Source organism: Leptonychotes weddellii, chromosome 9 (genome assembly GCF_054177405.1).
Source record: "Leptonychotes weddellii isolate Sample4059 chromosome 9, ASM5417740v2, whole genome shotgun sequence".
Classification (NCBI taxonomy): domain Eukaryota; kingdom Metazoa; phylum Chordata; class Mammalia; order Carnivora; family Phocidae; genus Leptonychotes; species Leptonychotes weddellii.
Window position 1 is genome coordinate 96,992,646 of NC_138377.1, and position 16,392 is coordinate 97,009,037.

General features: G+C 49.0%; 1 protein-coding gene across 6 annotated transcripts in view; it reads left to right on the plus strand.

Annotated features, from left to right (window-relative positions):
• Positions 1-16,392, plus strand: part of PAQR5 (progestin and adipoQ receptor family member 5) — a 74,952-nt gene that overhangs the window by 12,666 nt on the left and 45,894 nt on the right. The window contains exons 1-2 of one of the 6 annotated variants that reach the window (XM_031041069.2): positions 1,836-2,293; positions 2,606-3,007. The exons of 2 other annotated variants lie outside the window; for them this stretch is intronic. Coding sequence is in view for 3 of the 4 variants with exons in the window: in XM_081831324.1 (XP_081687450.1) it covers positions 2,262-2,293 (32 nt within the window). In the remaining variant the exon portion in view is untranslated. Of the gene's footprint in view, positions 1-1,819; positions 2,294-2,605; positions 3,008-16,392 lie in introns of those variants that run through there. 3 more of the 6 variants (XM_081831324.1, XM_031041070.2, XM_081831321.1) reach the window with 3 other exon arrangements.

The window sequence follows — 16,392 nt, forward strand, 5'->3', positions numbered from 1 at the left end:
GTGTGAGCCAGGTCTTCGGACTCCTTGCCTGTGTTGTCTTCCCACAAACTGTTTATGATGGGCCCTATGGAGGCTGCATTCTCTGCTCTGATTTATCCCCCTGGAGCGCCAGTGATTGTGGGAGTGAATTCACTTTGCTCAGAGAGGAAGAGCTGAGCCTCTGTAGGAAAAGTGAGAGGAAAAAGATTTCCTCTAATAATTTCAGCTCATCCCCGTGACACCTCCCCTGTCCCCAGTGTTCCGGGATGCACCCGAGGCCCTTCCTATAAGACCCCAACAAATGAATCCCTAATAGTGCAATTCGCACAGTTGAGGTGGCCACTTGCCTCCCTCCTCACACAGATGCCAAACCAGTGTGGCATCCTGGGGCCAAGAAATGAGAGACCTTTTTCCAGGTGTGTGTCCACCTCGACGGTGCTTCCTGCTTCACAGTGCTCTGGGGGACACTGTAGGGACGTGTGTTTGGGAGAGGTGTTTTCAGCATGAAAGTGATTTTTTCCTTCTCACTTCTCGTATGGAGGCCTGGTGTTCCCTCCCTGGGCAAAGTGAGTCTGTGTCCACGCCAACCAGCCGCTGTAGGGGCTTTCGGGGGCAGGAAGGGAGGACCAGAGCTCAGGGACAGATGCAGCTAGAATCCCCCCTTCCCACTGTGCCCTGCTTGCCAGTTCCACGCCGCAGACTCTGGTGGGCCCTCTTGGGTTCTGGGCAGACCTCAGAGCAGGAGTGCAGGCCCGCTGGAGTCTCAGAGGTGGTCTGGCAGCTGAGGCTCCGGGAAGGTGGGGGTTTACTCTTTATGCCCTCCTGAGCTCCGGCCACACGCTCTTGGGGGCTGATTTGGAAGGACCTCTTATTCCCATTTTTCAGAGGTTTTTGTATAACGCATTTTGCCTCAGCCCTTGAACAAAGCTTGTGCTTACTATTAATGCTAGAATAATGACTTGTGTCACATGTCAGCCACTGGGGCTCTTAATCCACTGCTGCATTCAAATATTGGGAAATATATTGCTTATGACACTGGGCTAGCAGGAAAAATACCACTCCATCAAGGAGGAAGGAGGGTCAGTTTTGTGATCTACCTAGTAGCCTGTGGCTGGCCCGAGACATCAGGACATCCTTTCGGCTCGGGCACCACTGAACACCCACTGCATACCAAGTGCTTATCCATTGGCTCCTTTTCATGCCTGAAACAGACCCAAGAGGTAGTCACTCTGGGGCTTATAAAGGCGCCCACACGGGGCCATATTGTGAAAATGCAGCGGAGTGTAAAATGCCCATAAGGGTTTGGAATAGACCAAGTGCTCAATAAATGGGACTTCAAATCAATGTCATCCCCATTTTACAGAGGAGGAAAGTGAGGCCGAAAGAGACTCTGGGACTCAAAGCCAGGTCGACCTGACTCCAGAGCCCGGACTCCCCCGTCTCGGGTGGGAACGATCGTGTGTGTTGTGTGTGATGGAGGCTCCTGCCTGTCTACACTGCTCAGTGCCTGCAGGGCCCCTCGCAAGTCACGCCCTTTCCTGTCTGGGCCCTCTGTCCTTCTTTGACTTTCAGTGTCCTCTCGTCAGCTGAGAGTTGGGCACATGCCCGCCCCCCCGCCCCAGTCCATGTGAACCTCTTTCTTCTGCCAGTTCACACTTCCCTGGCTCCTTGCCACCCCTGACCATTTTCCTGGCACTAGTGCGCTGTGTTCTTTGGGTAATAATTACATGGACTGGTTCACGCATCAGTCGGATCAGTTAACAGTCGTCCCCCCGCCCCCACCCGCCAGGCCCGGTGTGTGAAGCTCAGGGTTAATGATTGCTCAGGAAATCGGCTCATGAATTCGAATCATCTGAGGAGGAAGTTGGGGAGGGAGGTGGCTTTGGCCAGGAGGGGGGGCTGCACCCAGTGTCTGGGCCTGCTCCCCGCGCCCCCCCACTGCCCTCACGCCTTCCTGTTCTCCAGCTCTTATCTCTCTGAATTCAGCCCCACCGGTCTGCTGGCCCACGCTCCCGCCCCGGGCCTTTGCTTTACGGTCCCCCTCCCTGGGGGCACCCTTCTCTCCTCTGTCAACGCCAGCCCTTCTCCTCTCAAGCTTTACTTTCTCCGGGAGCCTTCTCTGACTACCCGACATCCTTGCTCCGGGCCCCGTCTCTGAACTCCCCTGCACAATTGGGCACATTTTTTTCCTGAGCTCTCCCTAGCATGTCAGGCACTGCGCTCGGTTCCTGGGAGTCCGCAGTGAGCGTGTCAGGAGCCTGCCGTCCAGGAGGGGGGTAGACATGCTGCCCCGGGAGCGCCCGTGCAGCCCGAGGTACGACGGGGGTGCCCGAGGAGGCCCGGAGGCGGATGGGAGGTGAGGGGCTTCAGTCTGAGGGGCTTGGGCGGACACTGAAGGGGGAGAGAGAACTTTCCAGGCAGACACAATCTGAGGGTACGGGTGTCTGGAAGCGGAGAGAGCGGTGCGTAGAAGCACGATTGGGTGGTCAGATGATGATTTGGGTGTGGATGCGCACCTGTGAGTCACCAGGTGGGTGTGTCCGGGAGGGAGGTGGCCCCTCGGAGAAGTCTGTCTCCTTCCTTCCCAGGGATCCCTCACAGCTTATTACTATGTCTGTCTCCTCAGAAAGAAGGTATCTCTTGGAGGGCCGCCATGATTTCTGACATCCCGCTCAGCAAGGCCTGAGTCATGGGCACCTGCTCCCTGAGAGGATGTGGAACTGAATCTAAAACTTGCCTCCTTCACGGCCCATCACAAACCCTCTCTCATTCGGCCTTTCTCCCCTCTGGGCACACGCTTTCCACCTTTTCCTGCTGGCCCTGATCCCCAGCTCCCCGTTCTTCCTCTCACTTTGGGCTCCGAGTGTCTTGTCTCCCGAGTGGATCTAGGCTAGTAGAGGTGGACAGTCCCAGAAGCTCAGGGCAGTGCTCTCAGGACTGGGCCTTGTGTGGGACTCAGCTTTGGAGCTGGATAACCAGGCCGGTTTCCAGGCGGCCCCCCTGAGGATTCTGACTGCGAAGGCTTGAGGTGAGCTCATGTCGTCTGTTCTGGGTATTCAGCCTTAACCTCTGGGTCTTTGGATGCACGGTTGAGCTCGGAACTTCACGTGAGAGAGGTTTTCCAGGCCCCTGTCTCGACCTGTAACGTCACCCTCCTGCCCAGGATAGGTGCCCCAGACCCCATCTGGATATTTTCCAGGTGGGGAGCTCAGTGCCCATGGAGCGGGCCTTCCTCCCTGGGGGGCAGTGCCTCTGTGGTGTGAGCAGAACCCGCCTCCCAGAAGAACCCCTCTGGGGGTCTTGGTTCTGACCTTAGGGGCTGCATGGCCTCCTCCGGGGTTCCAGACCTGCTTTGCCAGGACGTGGGAAGGTGCTGGCTGCCTCGTCCTTGCCGGGTCCCTCTCCTTTCCTTCCTCCTGGGTCTGGGCTCTCTTGCAGGCTGACAGCCTTATCTCAGACTTTAAGTTTCTGATCAGATTAGAGGCTTGGGAAGCGGGTAAAGATGGGATCATGCATTCTCTAGCAGCCTGACGTTTGACCCCAACAGTTAGGACCTGTATTCACCTTCCATCGACCTGGCAGGGACTCACCCTCTCTCAACCTGGGGGGAGGAACCCGCCTATGCACCTACCCTGGAGGCCAGCGAGTTGCAAGGTGTGGACGCCCGGGTCTTCACCCTGCAGAGCTCAGTGGCAGACTAGCTCTGGGTGGGCTCTGCTCTCCCCTTGGACTAGAATCTCAGCAGTCTCAACTCTGGCCATGCCTGTGGTCACTGGGCTTCACCTTCCTTCCCTGACCTTTAGAGAGCTTACCTTGATTGAGCTGTGGTGGGCCCAGGGAAGCACTATATTTTAAAGCTTTCTAGGTGGTCCTAAGGTGCATCCTGAGTTGAGGACCACTGGGCTACATGTCCGGAACCCATCAGGCTAGCTCCAACTATGCATGGGGATAGTTACATGGGAGTAAAAGAGCCAGGGCCCTCTTACTCTGTATATCCCATAATACTGAAATGTTATTTTATATTACATACGTACTTTATACATTTTGTAAAAAGGTATTTAAACATTTAAGTCAGGGGGCGCCTGGGTGGTTCAGTCAGTTGAGTGTGTGACTCTTGGTTTCAGTTCAGGTCATGATCTCATGGGCTGTGGGATGGAGCCCCATGTAGGGCTCCTCACTGGGTGTGGAGCCTGCTTAAGATTCTCTCCCTCTGCCCCTCCCCCCACTCTCTCTCGCAATTAAATAAATAAATATTTTTAAAAGATTTAAGTCAGTAAAACCAAATATTTAATAATCAAAAATACATAAATGTATAATGCCTTAGAACATCAAATAAATGTAAAATTGATAAAATAGACATTACAGATCTAAAGTCACAGATAAAAATGAAGTAATAAAAACGTTAAAATCTACACACTTCAAAAACACCAAGTCTAGTCATGAAAAATTGAAGATGAAATGTTATTTGATCCCTTTTTAAAGCAGAATCTTAAAAAAGTACATTGGGCTATCATTGTATCTCAAGTATGGTTTTTTCCTATCAAACTTTCGAGAAAAAGCTCTTCCTGTCTCTGCCCTAGCCGGGGAATGGTGAGAAGATAGATTTGTGAGATACCTTCAAATATTTTCCGCTGACAAGGCCTGTTGGCTTTTTTTCAGGGACTGCTGTCTTTTATTTATAAGGAGCCCTAGCTCTTGTTCCTGAAGCATTTCCGGTTTGTCCTCAAATTCTTTGGCTTTATCTTGTTCAGATGGAGAGTCTGAGGCAGCATTTCCTGTATCAGTTTTGGAACTGTCGTGCTGATACTCCCCATGTTAGGAAGGTCAGTGAATAGAGTAATGATTATTCTAGCAACAGAGTTTTGCTTTGTCTGCCGCCGTGCAGTGTCTGAGGAGGACTCGAGACGTAGGTCACATTTCAAGGGTTTTGGTTGGGGTTTTTTTCCCCTTGACATTGTTATTGTCTCCTTTTTAAAACATATACAAAAATTGAGACATATACAAAAATTCCATGCCTGACCTCAACAGTGACCAACTCATGGCCAGTCTTCCTTCATCTCTACCCTGACCTGCTCCCAGCTGGATTCTGTCGAAGCTGATCTAAGATACTGTATCATTTCATCTGTAATTCCTTCACTGTTCATCTCTCAGTGAAAAGGGCTCTTTAAAAAACACAACTGTGGTTCTATGATTGCACCTTAAGAATTGATCATTTCTCACTGTCATAAAACACCCGGTGTTCAGATTTCCCCGGTTGTCTCATACCTTTTTTTTTTTTTACAGTTGGTATGAGATTTCAGATCTTAAAAATTCGGAAATAAACATTTTGGACCAAGGGAAAATACACCGTTTTGGCACCAAGGTGCAGGATTATGAATAGAACCTGGCAACCACTGGGAAGAAGGTTCTAGATAAATGGGCCAGACCCTGCCTTTGGGGTTCAGAGTGACGTGGGCGGGGGAAGTCATTTAGTTGTTCAGCAAACATGCATTCAATCAACAGCGATACCGTGCCCAGTCCCAGGCTGGGCACCGTGGACATAGCAGTGAACCGGGCAGACTCGGCCAGTGTTGCCAGCAGGGAGCCCGGGCATTTCACTGTGAAATTTGCAAATGGGATGATAGAGACTCTTGCAAATGATACTTGAGTTTAGCCTTGAAGAATGGGTAGAATTTCATCAAGAAGAGAAGGTGGAGGAAGAGGTGTCCCACTCCTAGTAAACAGCAAGTGCAAAAACATGGAGTGTTCAAGGACAGAGCAGAGTGAAAGGGTGTGATGGGGTATGGCGCATGTGGCAAGACTGGTGGGAGGTGATGCCGAGGCTGGATGGGCTCTGGAGGGTTTGAGGATATGCTAAGGAGTGGGGTCTTCTAGGACCTTCCAGAGGAGACCCCAAGACTTTGTCATAGGAACATTAAGTTTGGACCATGAGTCAGGAGAGCAGAGCCTTGTAGGAACTATGAAGAGTTATTTGGATTTGTAAGCCCTTCCTGGAGCCCTCCACTAGACCAGGAGTCCCGCATGTGGGGGGCAGGCCTCTATCTGCCTTCAACTCCATGAATCTCCGGGGCTGGCCTGGAGCGGGGCACACACAAAGCGCTCACTATGTGTCCATTGACTGATGACCTCCCGGTGCTCCCAGCGAGGGCACTCTTGCCCACCTCCACCTTCACCATGGTCATGACAGAGGGAGCCCCCTTAAGCTGCAGCTGGGGGAAATATGGTGGCTTTTCCAAAATGGGTGAGCTATTTGGCTGTATGCATCTACGCCCCACTTACCCTGAATGGGGGACTGCAAGGCCAGGGTTGCCCCTGGGCCAGCGGGCAGGGTGGGGCGCAGGGAGGAAGGCTCAGATGCGAGATTCTCAGGTGGGCATATGAGGAAATGCTGGTATTTGCAACCTGTGGATTGGTTCACAAAGCTAACGTCTCCAAGACTCACCAAGGGTTCCCTTATTTCCTTTTAACAGCGTTGTTGCTTTGGTGAAAAAAAAAATGACCTATGCTCATTGTGGGCAAACGCCGGTGTCATAGAAAAGGAGGAGGAAGAGAGTAGAGCAAATCCCTTGGGCTCACCACTACCGTCTAGAGGGAGCCATTTTGAACACTTCGGGGAACATCCTTCCAAATATTTTTCTGTCCATAAATATAAGCAGTTAACTGTAACACAGTTTTATGTGGATGGTGTTACAAGATTTATGCTGCTCCATAACCTGCTTTTTTCATTTAACAACATGTCATGACACCGTTTCCTGTCAGTAACGGCAGATCTGTAACATTTTTAATAGCCGCGCGCTGTGCAATTTTGCATGGCTGTAGTGTAACTTACCTGGCCAGCTCTCCAGCGCCAGAAATTTGGATTGTTTCCATCTTTTCACAATGTGCTGAAGAATATCATTCAGCTTTTTCAGATGTGCAGTCATTGCCTAGCAGTAAATATCTAGAATAGCTGGGATAGCTGGAACAAAGGAAAGGCTTGGTTCACTCACCGAGTCCTAAAGCCACGCTGGGAGGTCACCATGGCAACCTCTCCCGGCGTGGAGTGCCCATTAGCTACACCTCCAGCCAGGGAGGTGGGTCAGAGCCCGAAAGGTAACAGTCTATTTTCTAGCAAAATTCTAAACCCAGGGCAGAAGGAGCATGAGGGAGTGTTAATGCAGAACTGAGACTTGTTAGGGTGCAGTGGTATCAATAGGCACTTTTTATTGAGTGCTGGTTATCTGGTAGATACTCTGGTTTTTCATCCTCGCAAGAGTCATTGAGCTTTCATTATCCTCATTTAACTGATAAGAAAATGCAAGATGAAGAGATTAGGTGATCGGTCCCTAGGGCACACAGGAAGTGATGGAGCCAGGATTTGAAAGTGTCTGGCATCCACCGCTCAGAATTCTCCTTACCATACCTTGGGATGCCAGGCTCTCCCCCGTTACCATCCCTGAGACCTCCGGTCCTGACTCCTGCCCTCTCGTGCATTCACTCCCACTGCCTTCAGATGGTGCACACTGAGCCTTCATGTGGCTTTCTCCAGGCTCCATGCTGAACGGTGGACAGCTCCCGGAACATGCACTGCGTCCACCCCCGCGCCTTGGCTCCAGCCGCACCCTCAGTTCAGAGCGGTCTCTGTCCTCCACGGCTGCTGCACTCCTCTTTATTCTTCAAGACTTAGCTCAAGCTTTATGTCTTCAAGAAGTCTTTCCTGACTCCCTGGTGTGATGCCCCTCCTCTGTGTTCCCCCCAGAAGCAGCTGATGGTTCTAACCTTCAGATGTGTTTTGTGTCACGTGTCAGTGCTGATCTCCTGCACTAGAATGTGAGCTCTTAAGGGATGGAAGGGTCCATCCCCATGTCCTATATAGGGTCGGACACATAGTGGGTGTTTCAGTAAGTGGGTGCTTAATGAGTAAATGGCCGAGCATATTCCTGTCTACTCTCCATTTCTGCTCCTTGCCCCGGGCAGCTCTCCCCAGGGGGAGCAGAGGGATGAGTTTAACCCAGGCATGTTGGATGAGCAATCTGTCTACCAACAGCTCTCCCAGCTTCCCCGCCTCTTACCTGGCTGGTTCCCCAACATTGCCCCTCAACACTGCCCCCCCCAGCCTCCACCCTCCTCCAGACTGGCTCACAGCTTTCTCGCACAGTTCCTAACCTTGCCCGGCCAGGGAAACGAGGTACTGGGCGAATCCTCTAGATCACTGCTTCTGCTGCCCCCCTCCCCCAGCTCTGTCAGTTTTGCTCCATCAGTGCCATGAGCTTGACTTTTTCTCATCCCTTGGATCTTTTGTCTGCTTTTCTCCTTCTGGAGGACCTTTGAAAGTCACCTCTCTCTGCCTCCTAAATCGATCTGCACCCTTGATCTCTCCTTCAAGATGTGGTCACATATTTTTAAACTGCAAATCTGTACAAATCAAACTCAACTTGACTGAAAACTGCCTTGGTCTTACTCCCTTCCTTCATGGGTGTGATTTATTTCCCAGCCCGTGGGACATGGCACTCTGAGACCCTGGCTGTCCCTCTGTCATCAGACACCTGACCTTGAGCACCAGAGCCCAAAATGCAGAGCTCGGGGCCAAGCCTGGCAGGCATGGGGTGGGGGGGTGTTCTGCCATGAACCTGACTGTGTTTACCCCGTTTACCCAGAAAGAAGGAACAGCAAGTTCTAGCTATGTGTGTACTTGACCTTCAGATCTGTCAAGAGAAACTGGAGTCCAGGTTTTTCTGAGGTCCCTTATTTTTTGATGTTGACCCACATTTGTTTTTCTTAATAGACTTTATTCTTTTTACAGCAGTTTTAGGTTTTAAAAAAAATGTGCCGGAAGTAGAAAGAATTCCCCTTCCCGCCCACCCCCTTCCGCTATTATTGATAGCCTCAACTGGCGTGGTACATTGGTTACAACTGATGAACCGACACTGATACATTATTAACACGCACACAGTTACGTCAGGGTTCACGCTGTCACGCTGTTGTACATTCCATTCGGTGCGCTTTCACAGCGTATAGTTTCATGTATCCATCTCTACAGTATCATGCCAGCAATTTGTTTTTTTCTTGCCTCTTATTTTCGAAACAGTTTGGAAGCCCAGAGCCTCTGCTTTCCATACTCTTTCATCCCACCACACCCCTCCTGTTCATTCCCCCCGGCCCCTGGGTTCAGCTCTTCTCACCTCTCTGGACTCGGGAGCTTCCTGTCCCCGCACAGGGACAGTGTGCTGGCTCTCTCGTCTCCAGCAGATTGGGAGCTCCTTGAGGCACTCAGAGAAGTCTGAAAGCGTAGCAGTCTGCATCCCTCCAGTGCCTAGGACAGACCTTGAGGGCTTTGGGATTCGCTGTGTGCTTGGATGTGCGCTGAGGCTGGGGCTTCCAGGGAAACTGATTTGGGTGCAGTTGACAACGGGGAGAGAGCAAGCATGTGGTGGTAGGTGACAGAGAGCTGGGCAAATCTCAGGTCTCAGCAGTGCCGTGAGGGGAGAGGAGTTATCCCAGCAAGAACAGCTCTACAAGGGGGAGAGCTGAGGACACACACAGCTGTGGGTAGCGGGATGCTTGAATCTGTAGCGAAGGTCTCCAGAGGGAAAGGAGGGAGGCCTGGGGCCCTCGTGTGGGATTCGTGCCCTTAGGAAAGAGGCCCTTTCCCCTGTGAGGATGCAGCAGTGATTCCACAGTCTGCAACCAGAAGAGGGCCTTCACCGGAACCCGACCTTGCTGCCCCCCTGATCTTGGACTTCCAGCCTCCAGAACTGTGGGCAATAAGTGTTTGCTGGATTTTTTTTTTTTTTAAGATTTTATTTATTTATTTGAGAGAGAGAGAGAGAGAGCACAAGCAGGGGGAGCGGCACGCAGAGGGAGAGGGAGAAGGAGCCCGATGCTGCGGGGCTCGATCCCAGGACCCTGGGATCATGACCTGAGCTGAAGGCAGACGCTTAACCGACTGAACCACCCAGGTGCTCCAAATGTTTGCTGTTTATAAGCCACCCACTCTATGGTTTTTTGTTAGAGCAGCCTGAATGGACTGAGACAATATGTATATATTTATGATTTGTATTTTTCTGGAAGATTTGGAGAAAATAAATTTTTATGTTAATACAAACATAGCCCAGTGGTGGAGCAGACTATAAAACTCACGTGCTTTTTTTAGATACTTTTTTTATTGTGACAAAATATGCATAACATAAAATTTACCATTTTAACCATTTTTTTTAAAGTAGGCTCCACAGGGGGCTTGAACTCACTAGCCTGAGATCAAGACCTGAGCTGAGATCAAGAGTCGGATGCTTAACCGACTGAGCCACCCAGGTGCCTACCATTTCAACTATTTTTAAGTGTTAAGTTCAGTGACATTACTTATAGTCACAATGTTGTACAGACATCATCACTATCCATTTCCAGAACATTTTCATCATTACCCATTAAACAGCGACTTCCCATTTCCCCCCCTCTCCAGCCCCTGGCAACCTCTATTCTATTTTCTGTCTATAAATTTGCCTATTCTAGGGACCTCTTATAAGTGGAATCACACAGTGTTTGTCCTTTTTTGTCTAGCTTATTCACTTAACATGATATTTTCAGGATTCGTCCGTGTGGTCACATGTGTCAGAATTTTATTGCTTTTGAAGGCTGGATAACATCCCATTGCATGTCTGTTCCGCACTGTGCTCAGTCATCTGCTGATGGACACTTGGGGCACTTCTACCTTTTGGCTATTGTGGATACTGCTGCTCTGAACATAGGTGTACAGATATCTGGTCCCTGCTGGGTATATGCCCAGAAGTGGAATTTCTGGATCCTATAGTAATTCTCTGGGTCATTTTTTGAGGAACCACCATACTGTTTTCCAGAGTGGTTGCACCATTTTACATTTCTACCAGCGATACACTAAGGTTCCAATTTTTCTACATCTTCGTCAACCCTTGTTACTTTTTTTTGATAATAGCCATCCTAATGGTGTGAAGTGGTATCTCACTGTAGTTTTGACTCACATTTCCCTAATGACTAGTGCTGCTGAACCACAGGTTTTCATGTGCTTATCGGCCATGTGTGTGTGTTCTTTGGAGAAATGTCTACTTAAGTCCTTTGCCCATTTTTGAATTGGGTTATTGTTGTTGAGTTGTAGGAGTTCTTTATATATTTTGGATATTAATCTTATCGGGTATATGGTTTGCAATATTTTCTGTTTTTCACTCTCTCTCTCTTTTTTTTTAAGGTTTTATGATAGAGACATAGCAAGAGAGGGAACACAAGCAGGGGGAGTGGGAGAGGGAGAAGCAGGCTTCCCGCCAAGCAGGGAGCCCGATGAGGGGCTTGATCCCAAGACCCTGGGACCATGACCTGAGCTGAAGGCAGACACTTAACGACTGAGCCACCCAGGCGCCCGTTTTTCACTCTCTTGATAGTACCCTTTGATGCACAAAAATTTTTGATTTTCATATGCGTTTTTTTTTTAAGATTTTATTTATTTATTTGACAGAGAGAGACACAGCGAGAGAGGGAACACAAGCAGGGGGAGTGGGAGAGGGAGAAGCAGGCTCCCCGCCAAGCAGGGAGCCCGATGTGGGGCTCGATCCCAGGACCCTGGGACCATGACCTGAGCCAAAGGCAGACGCTTAACGGCTGAGCCACCCAGGCGCCCCTTCATATGCATTTTTAAGGTAAAGCAGGAGTATGAAGGCGGCTTGGGGCTGCTCTTAGACTCTGCCCACTCCTATCCCCCACCTTCCCTAGTGCAAGTTCAACCCTCTGTGATGGTGAGGACCATTTGGTGGTCCTCTGAGAGGGGCCTTCTGGCACAGTAATGGGATGGAAACTCTGCCCCAGTCGCCTCCTGGGCTCTGTGCTGTTTTCTGTTTAACATGAAGGAGACCTAAACAGGAGCCCCAGGGGAAGGGGGGAATCAGAGGTCGGCTGGCCAGCCAGTATGGGCAGAAAGGGGCGACCGTCCTCTCTCCTGTGCTCCCCACTGTCTACTCATGAATCCTGAACTCCCTCTGTGAACGTTGCTTCTTTGGGTCAAATATCTGACTTCTTGTCTGTAATGCCATTGATGAAATTCATGCATCCAGTGGTAACTTGGATTAGAGACCTCTCAGGAGCCTCCTGATCTCATGTTTCTAGTTTTCTAAAGCAAGCATGGGAAAAATTCCCTACCAAAGAGGCTTCTTTGTTTTTGCTACATATGCCCGACTATGAGTTTTTTGTTTTCCAGCATAATTCTTTTTCAGAAAAGAGGAAGTGGCATAATAGGTCCATCCAGAGTTTTTACATTTGGGGCCACTGCATTCCTTTATTTTGAACAGTTGGCTGGCTGTATGGCCTGTTTGGGGGAGATACGGTAACCCGAAACTCTTCCCGTCCGTGCTTGTTTGGATCCTTCGAGAGGGCACCTGACACACACAAGCAACTGAAAGAGACAGAAAATGTAATACAGATGGAGATTTAGGCAGAAAGTGTAACCCAGATTGAGATTTATTCCCAGGGGCCTGACCTCCCATTTGTAAGAACTGGTTTTGTTATAAAGGAGACCTTGATCCCTTTCAAGAGCAGAGTAGGAAGATGGAAAGAGTAGCCATTGCAAACTGACCCAAGCCAATAGCTCATTCACAATTTCTGTATTTCCTCAATTCCTATGTGGTGCTGTTTTATGAGCTCTGAAATCAGGATTCATTGCCAATCAGTGATACCATCTCCTGATTATGATTGGCAGCATTTTTTCCCCTGGGACACAAAATAGTGGTGTGACTTCCAGCTGAGAGTGTCTGAAGGTGCGTTGAGATGCAGTTGTGGGCTCTATCAGTGTTTAGAGGTACCTGAGAGCGAGGGGACCCCCACACCCTCACGGCCAGGTGGCACAGCGCAGTGAGTCTCAGGCCGAGTTCCGCTGCCATGCACATATTTTTCAGCAGGTGCAAAAGCAGGACGGCCTATTCTGTGGGCAGGGGATTCCTAACCCTCTGCTCTTTTAGGATCACTTTTGCGCACCTTTTCTGTAAGCACGTGCAAGGTTGATACGACATTTGTCTGGGGGCCTGCATCAGCTGGACTTCCTGGCTTCAGGCTCCTGAATCCTCCCTACAGGGCACACCTGGGCTCATTCAGAGGGGAGCCACCCTGGGGCATCCGTCGCCATCCCCGCTTATGCAAGAGGAAGGGCGCCTGGGCCATCCTTCTCATCAGCTCCCATGTCTTCTGTTCCACTCATTTCTCCAATTAAACAGCACCCATTGTGCTAATCCGCAAACCCTTTGGTGTGGATCAGAAATAACCCCAGCTGAACCAAAGGTGTGGCCTCTGGAGTGTGAGTTTATGGTTAGTCTTTCAAATGCTAATTCACCACCACCCCAGGGGTATGGGTTAGACCTAACAATTTCATATCACACTGTGTCAAGTGTTTGAAAGCAAATCATGGGCAGTATAATAATAGCAAATGAATACTTCTGACTCAGGATACATCTTGTAGCAGCAGCTTAATTAAATGCAGCTTCTCTAAAGTATAGACTTCGGGGACTCCTGGGTGGCTCAGTTGGTTAAGGGTCCTGACTCTTGATATCTTGATTTCGGCTTTGATCATGATCTCAGGTCGTGATCTCAGGATTGTGAGATGGAGCCCCACGTCGGGCTCTGCGCTGGGCGTGGAGCTGGCTTGAGATTCTCTCTCTCCCTCTCCCTCTGCCCCTCCCCCCACCACGTGTTCTCTCTCTCTCTTAAAAAAAAAAGCACAGACTTCAAATAACTTATATGGAAATGAGAGTATTTTTCACTTAAACTATATTAGTAATTCCAAAACATGGCTGTAGTTATGAAGATACTGTTATCGAAGATGGATGTGAAGATTTTGAATACACTTATTTCTGTGAGATGTGAGTGGAAAAAGCAGTATTTTAAAATTAATACGTTGGATATAGGAAGGGATTCTAATACGTCTAGCCACATGAGTAAGTTAATGTTAGAGAGAGAGATTGTGTACTAGTTCATTTGCATCCCTAGAAGTTACACATTTTTTGGACCCTCTCATTGGGAAAATAGGCCATCAACTTCTATTCAGCAACCTTATATGTAGACATATTTGGGAGGTTACAGGTTTTGCCGGCCAAGTCCTCAAGGTCTGGGATCCACAGTGTATAGCATGAAATTTCTGGGGAGAGGGACCTCCAGGAATATGGATGGAGTGCTAGCCTGAGAGGGATGAGGTGGTAAGGTGCAAATTTCACCTTGTATTAATTTTGTTTGGTCTTAAATCTGAGAAATCTGAGAGGACTAGCCAGAAATTTGATGGTGATTTTGTTGTGATAATTTGGCCTTTTTTTTTTTTTTTTAAGTGTTTTTTTAGGGCTATTTCAGGAGAACTTGGCAGGTCTTGGAGAGTATGTTATAGCCCATTTTCCCCTTTCTAGCTGTTTTAAAACATATCTTTAAGCTGTGGAGCCCTCATTTAAATGAAATCTCAACATGGAAAGCCAATATACCAACGGAATATTGGCAAAGTTTCACATTGTGTCTCTAATGGGAACTGTCCGAAGCCTTTTTGTTTTATTCGCTCTTGTTTCTAGGCCTCTGTAGACAGAGAGAGCAAACCAAGCTGCTGTTTGAAATACTGGAAATTACACTCTGGTTTTTACAGTGTTGGTGAAATTAAGAGCTTGGCGTGTGATGGGAACTAAAAAGACCAGTGAGTTCATTTGACGTTCAATTTTATCTGCCGTGCTTAAGAAGGGATACGACATACGAATCATCAGCCACGCTTTCTGACTTTCCATGACCATCCTGGGATGTTTCACGATTTCAACAGACAGAAAGGTTTACGTTTCAGATGCAACCTAACGATAGTTTAATGGAAGAGTTCTTACCTCCTTGGCAGAAAGACATGACACAAGAAATCTCCCGCTTTTGAAAGAGCCAAGGTCAAGTCTTACCTGAGAGTTTGTCTCAACCTGATTAACAGACAAGGAGGGCCATCCTTTAGCCTCCGGGTTATAAACATCGTAAACACTCTGCGTTGTCCATCTTCTTTCAGTAGCAAAGGGAAAATACGACCTGGTGCTCTGTGCTCTTCATAACCTTTATTCAAAGTCCATTTTCTTTTGAAAAGGAAACTTATGAAACCAGAAATCAAATCCAGTTCTACTAGCCACTAGCTATGTGATCTTGGGCAAGCCCCATAGCTTTTCCACGCTTCCATTTTCCTGCCTGTAAAATAGAAAATGAATTTTCCTCTCTGAAAATTCATAATAATACCAAGTGTTTGTTGGACCCTTACTTTATGGCAGGCCCTTCACATGGGTTCTGTCTTTTAATCATAACGACACCCCCATGAAGAAAGTACTACTGTTATTTCCATTTTACCCTTAGAGAAACTGAGGCACGGGTGTTAACGTTCCTTGCCCAGGGTTGCACAGGAAATGATGAACCAGTCTTTGAATGCAAGTGGCTGGAATCCAACACCCAGGCCCTTCCCCGCCCTGCCTCGCCTCCTGAGATGGCCACAGTGGGGGTGAATGAGAGGGGCTGGGGGGCAAGGTGACCAGTACGGGCTTGGTGCAGTGGGTGAGAGTTTCCCTCCTCCTCAGGGTGACTTGTGCTGACTAGTTGGGTGTCTCCTCTCTTTCTTTATACATTTCTTGGGGACAGTGACGGTCTTATTCATCTTCTTTCCCCGTGCAGTGAAAGAAGAGAATGGTATGGAGGATGCCTACTTCCCTCCATTCTATGTGTCACAAACCGATAAAATTTTTTAAAGATTTATTTATTTATTTTAGAGAGAGAGAGAGCGAGACCAAGCATGAACAGGGGGAGGAGGAGCAGAGGGAGAGGGAGAGAGAGAATCCTTGAGCAGACTCCCCGCTGAACATGGAGCCTGATACGGGGCTCAGTCCCACGACCCTGAGATCATGACCTGAGCCGAAACCAAGAGCCGGCCGCTTAACCGACTGCGCCACCCAGGCGCCCCAAACCCATACAATTTTTATATCTGTTAAAGTCTCACCTTGTCCTTCAAGCTGTAGCAACCCACAGAGAATCCTTAACTACTCATTTAGCCTTACTCCTACTTGTCACATGACAGACATGCAGTAAACAGTGGCTGAATGAAGAAATGGGTGACTCATGTGCTATTGTCATTACCCTTTATGTTTGCCGTTTACTCTGGTCACTCCTACTGGGATGGTGTGTGCTGGGAGAGTAGGGGACCATTCCGTTTGCTTGTCTTGCCCATGACATTGAGGCTACTCGAGGGAGAACCAGAGGACCAAGGCGGGCAGGTCTGTGGAGACCAGCCTTGGTCCCATTATTGTTGGAGGCTTTCCTGGTGTGCCTGAGGTCCCCCCAGTACCGGACCTCCACCTTGTGGCCTGCCACTGGGTGAATTCGTGGTGCCTCGGAGAGTGTGGGAGTCTCGGTAATTAGGCCTGTAAAACCGAGAGAACCAAG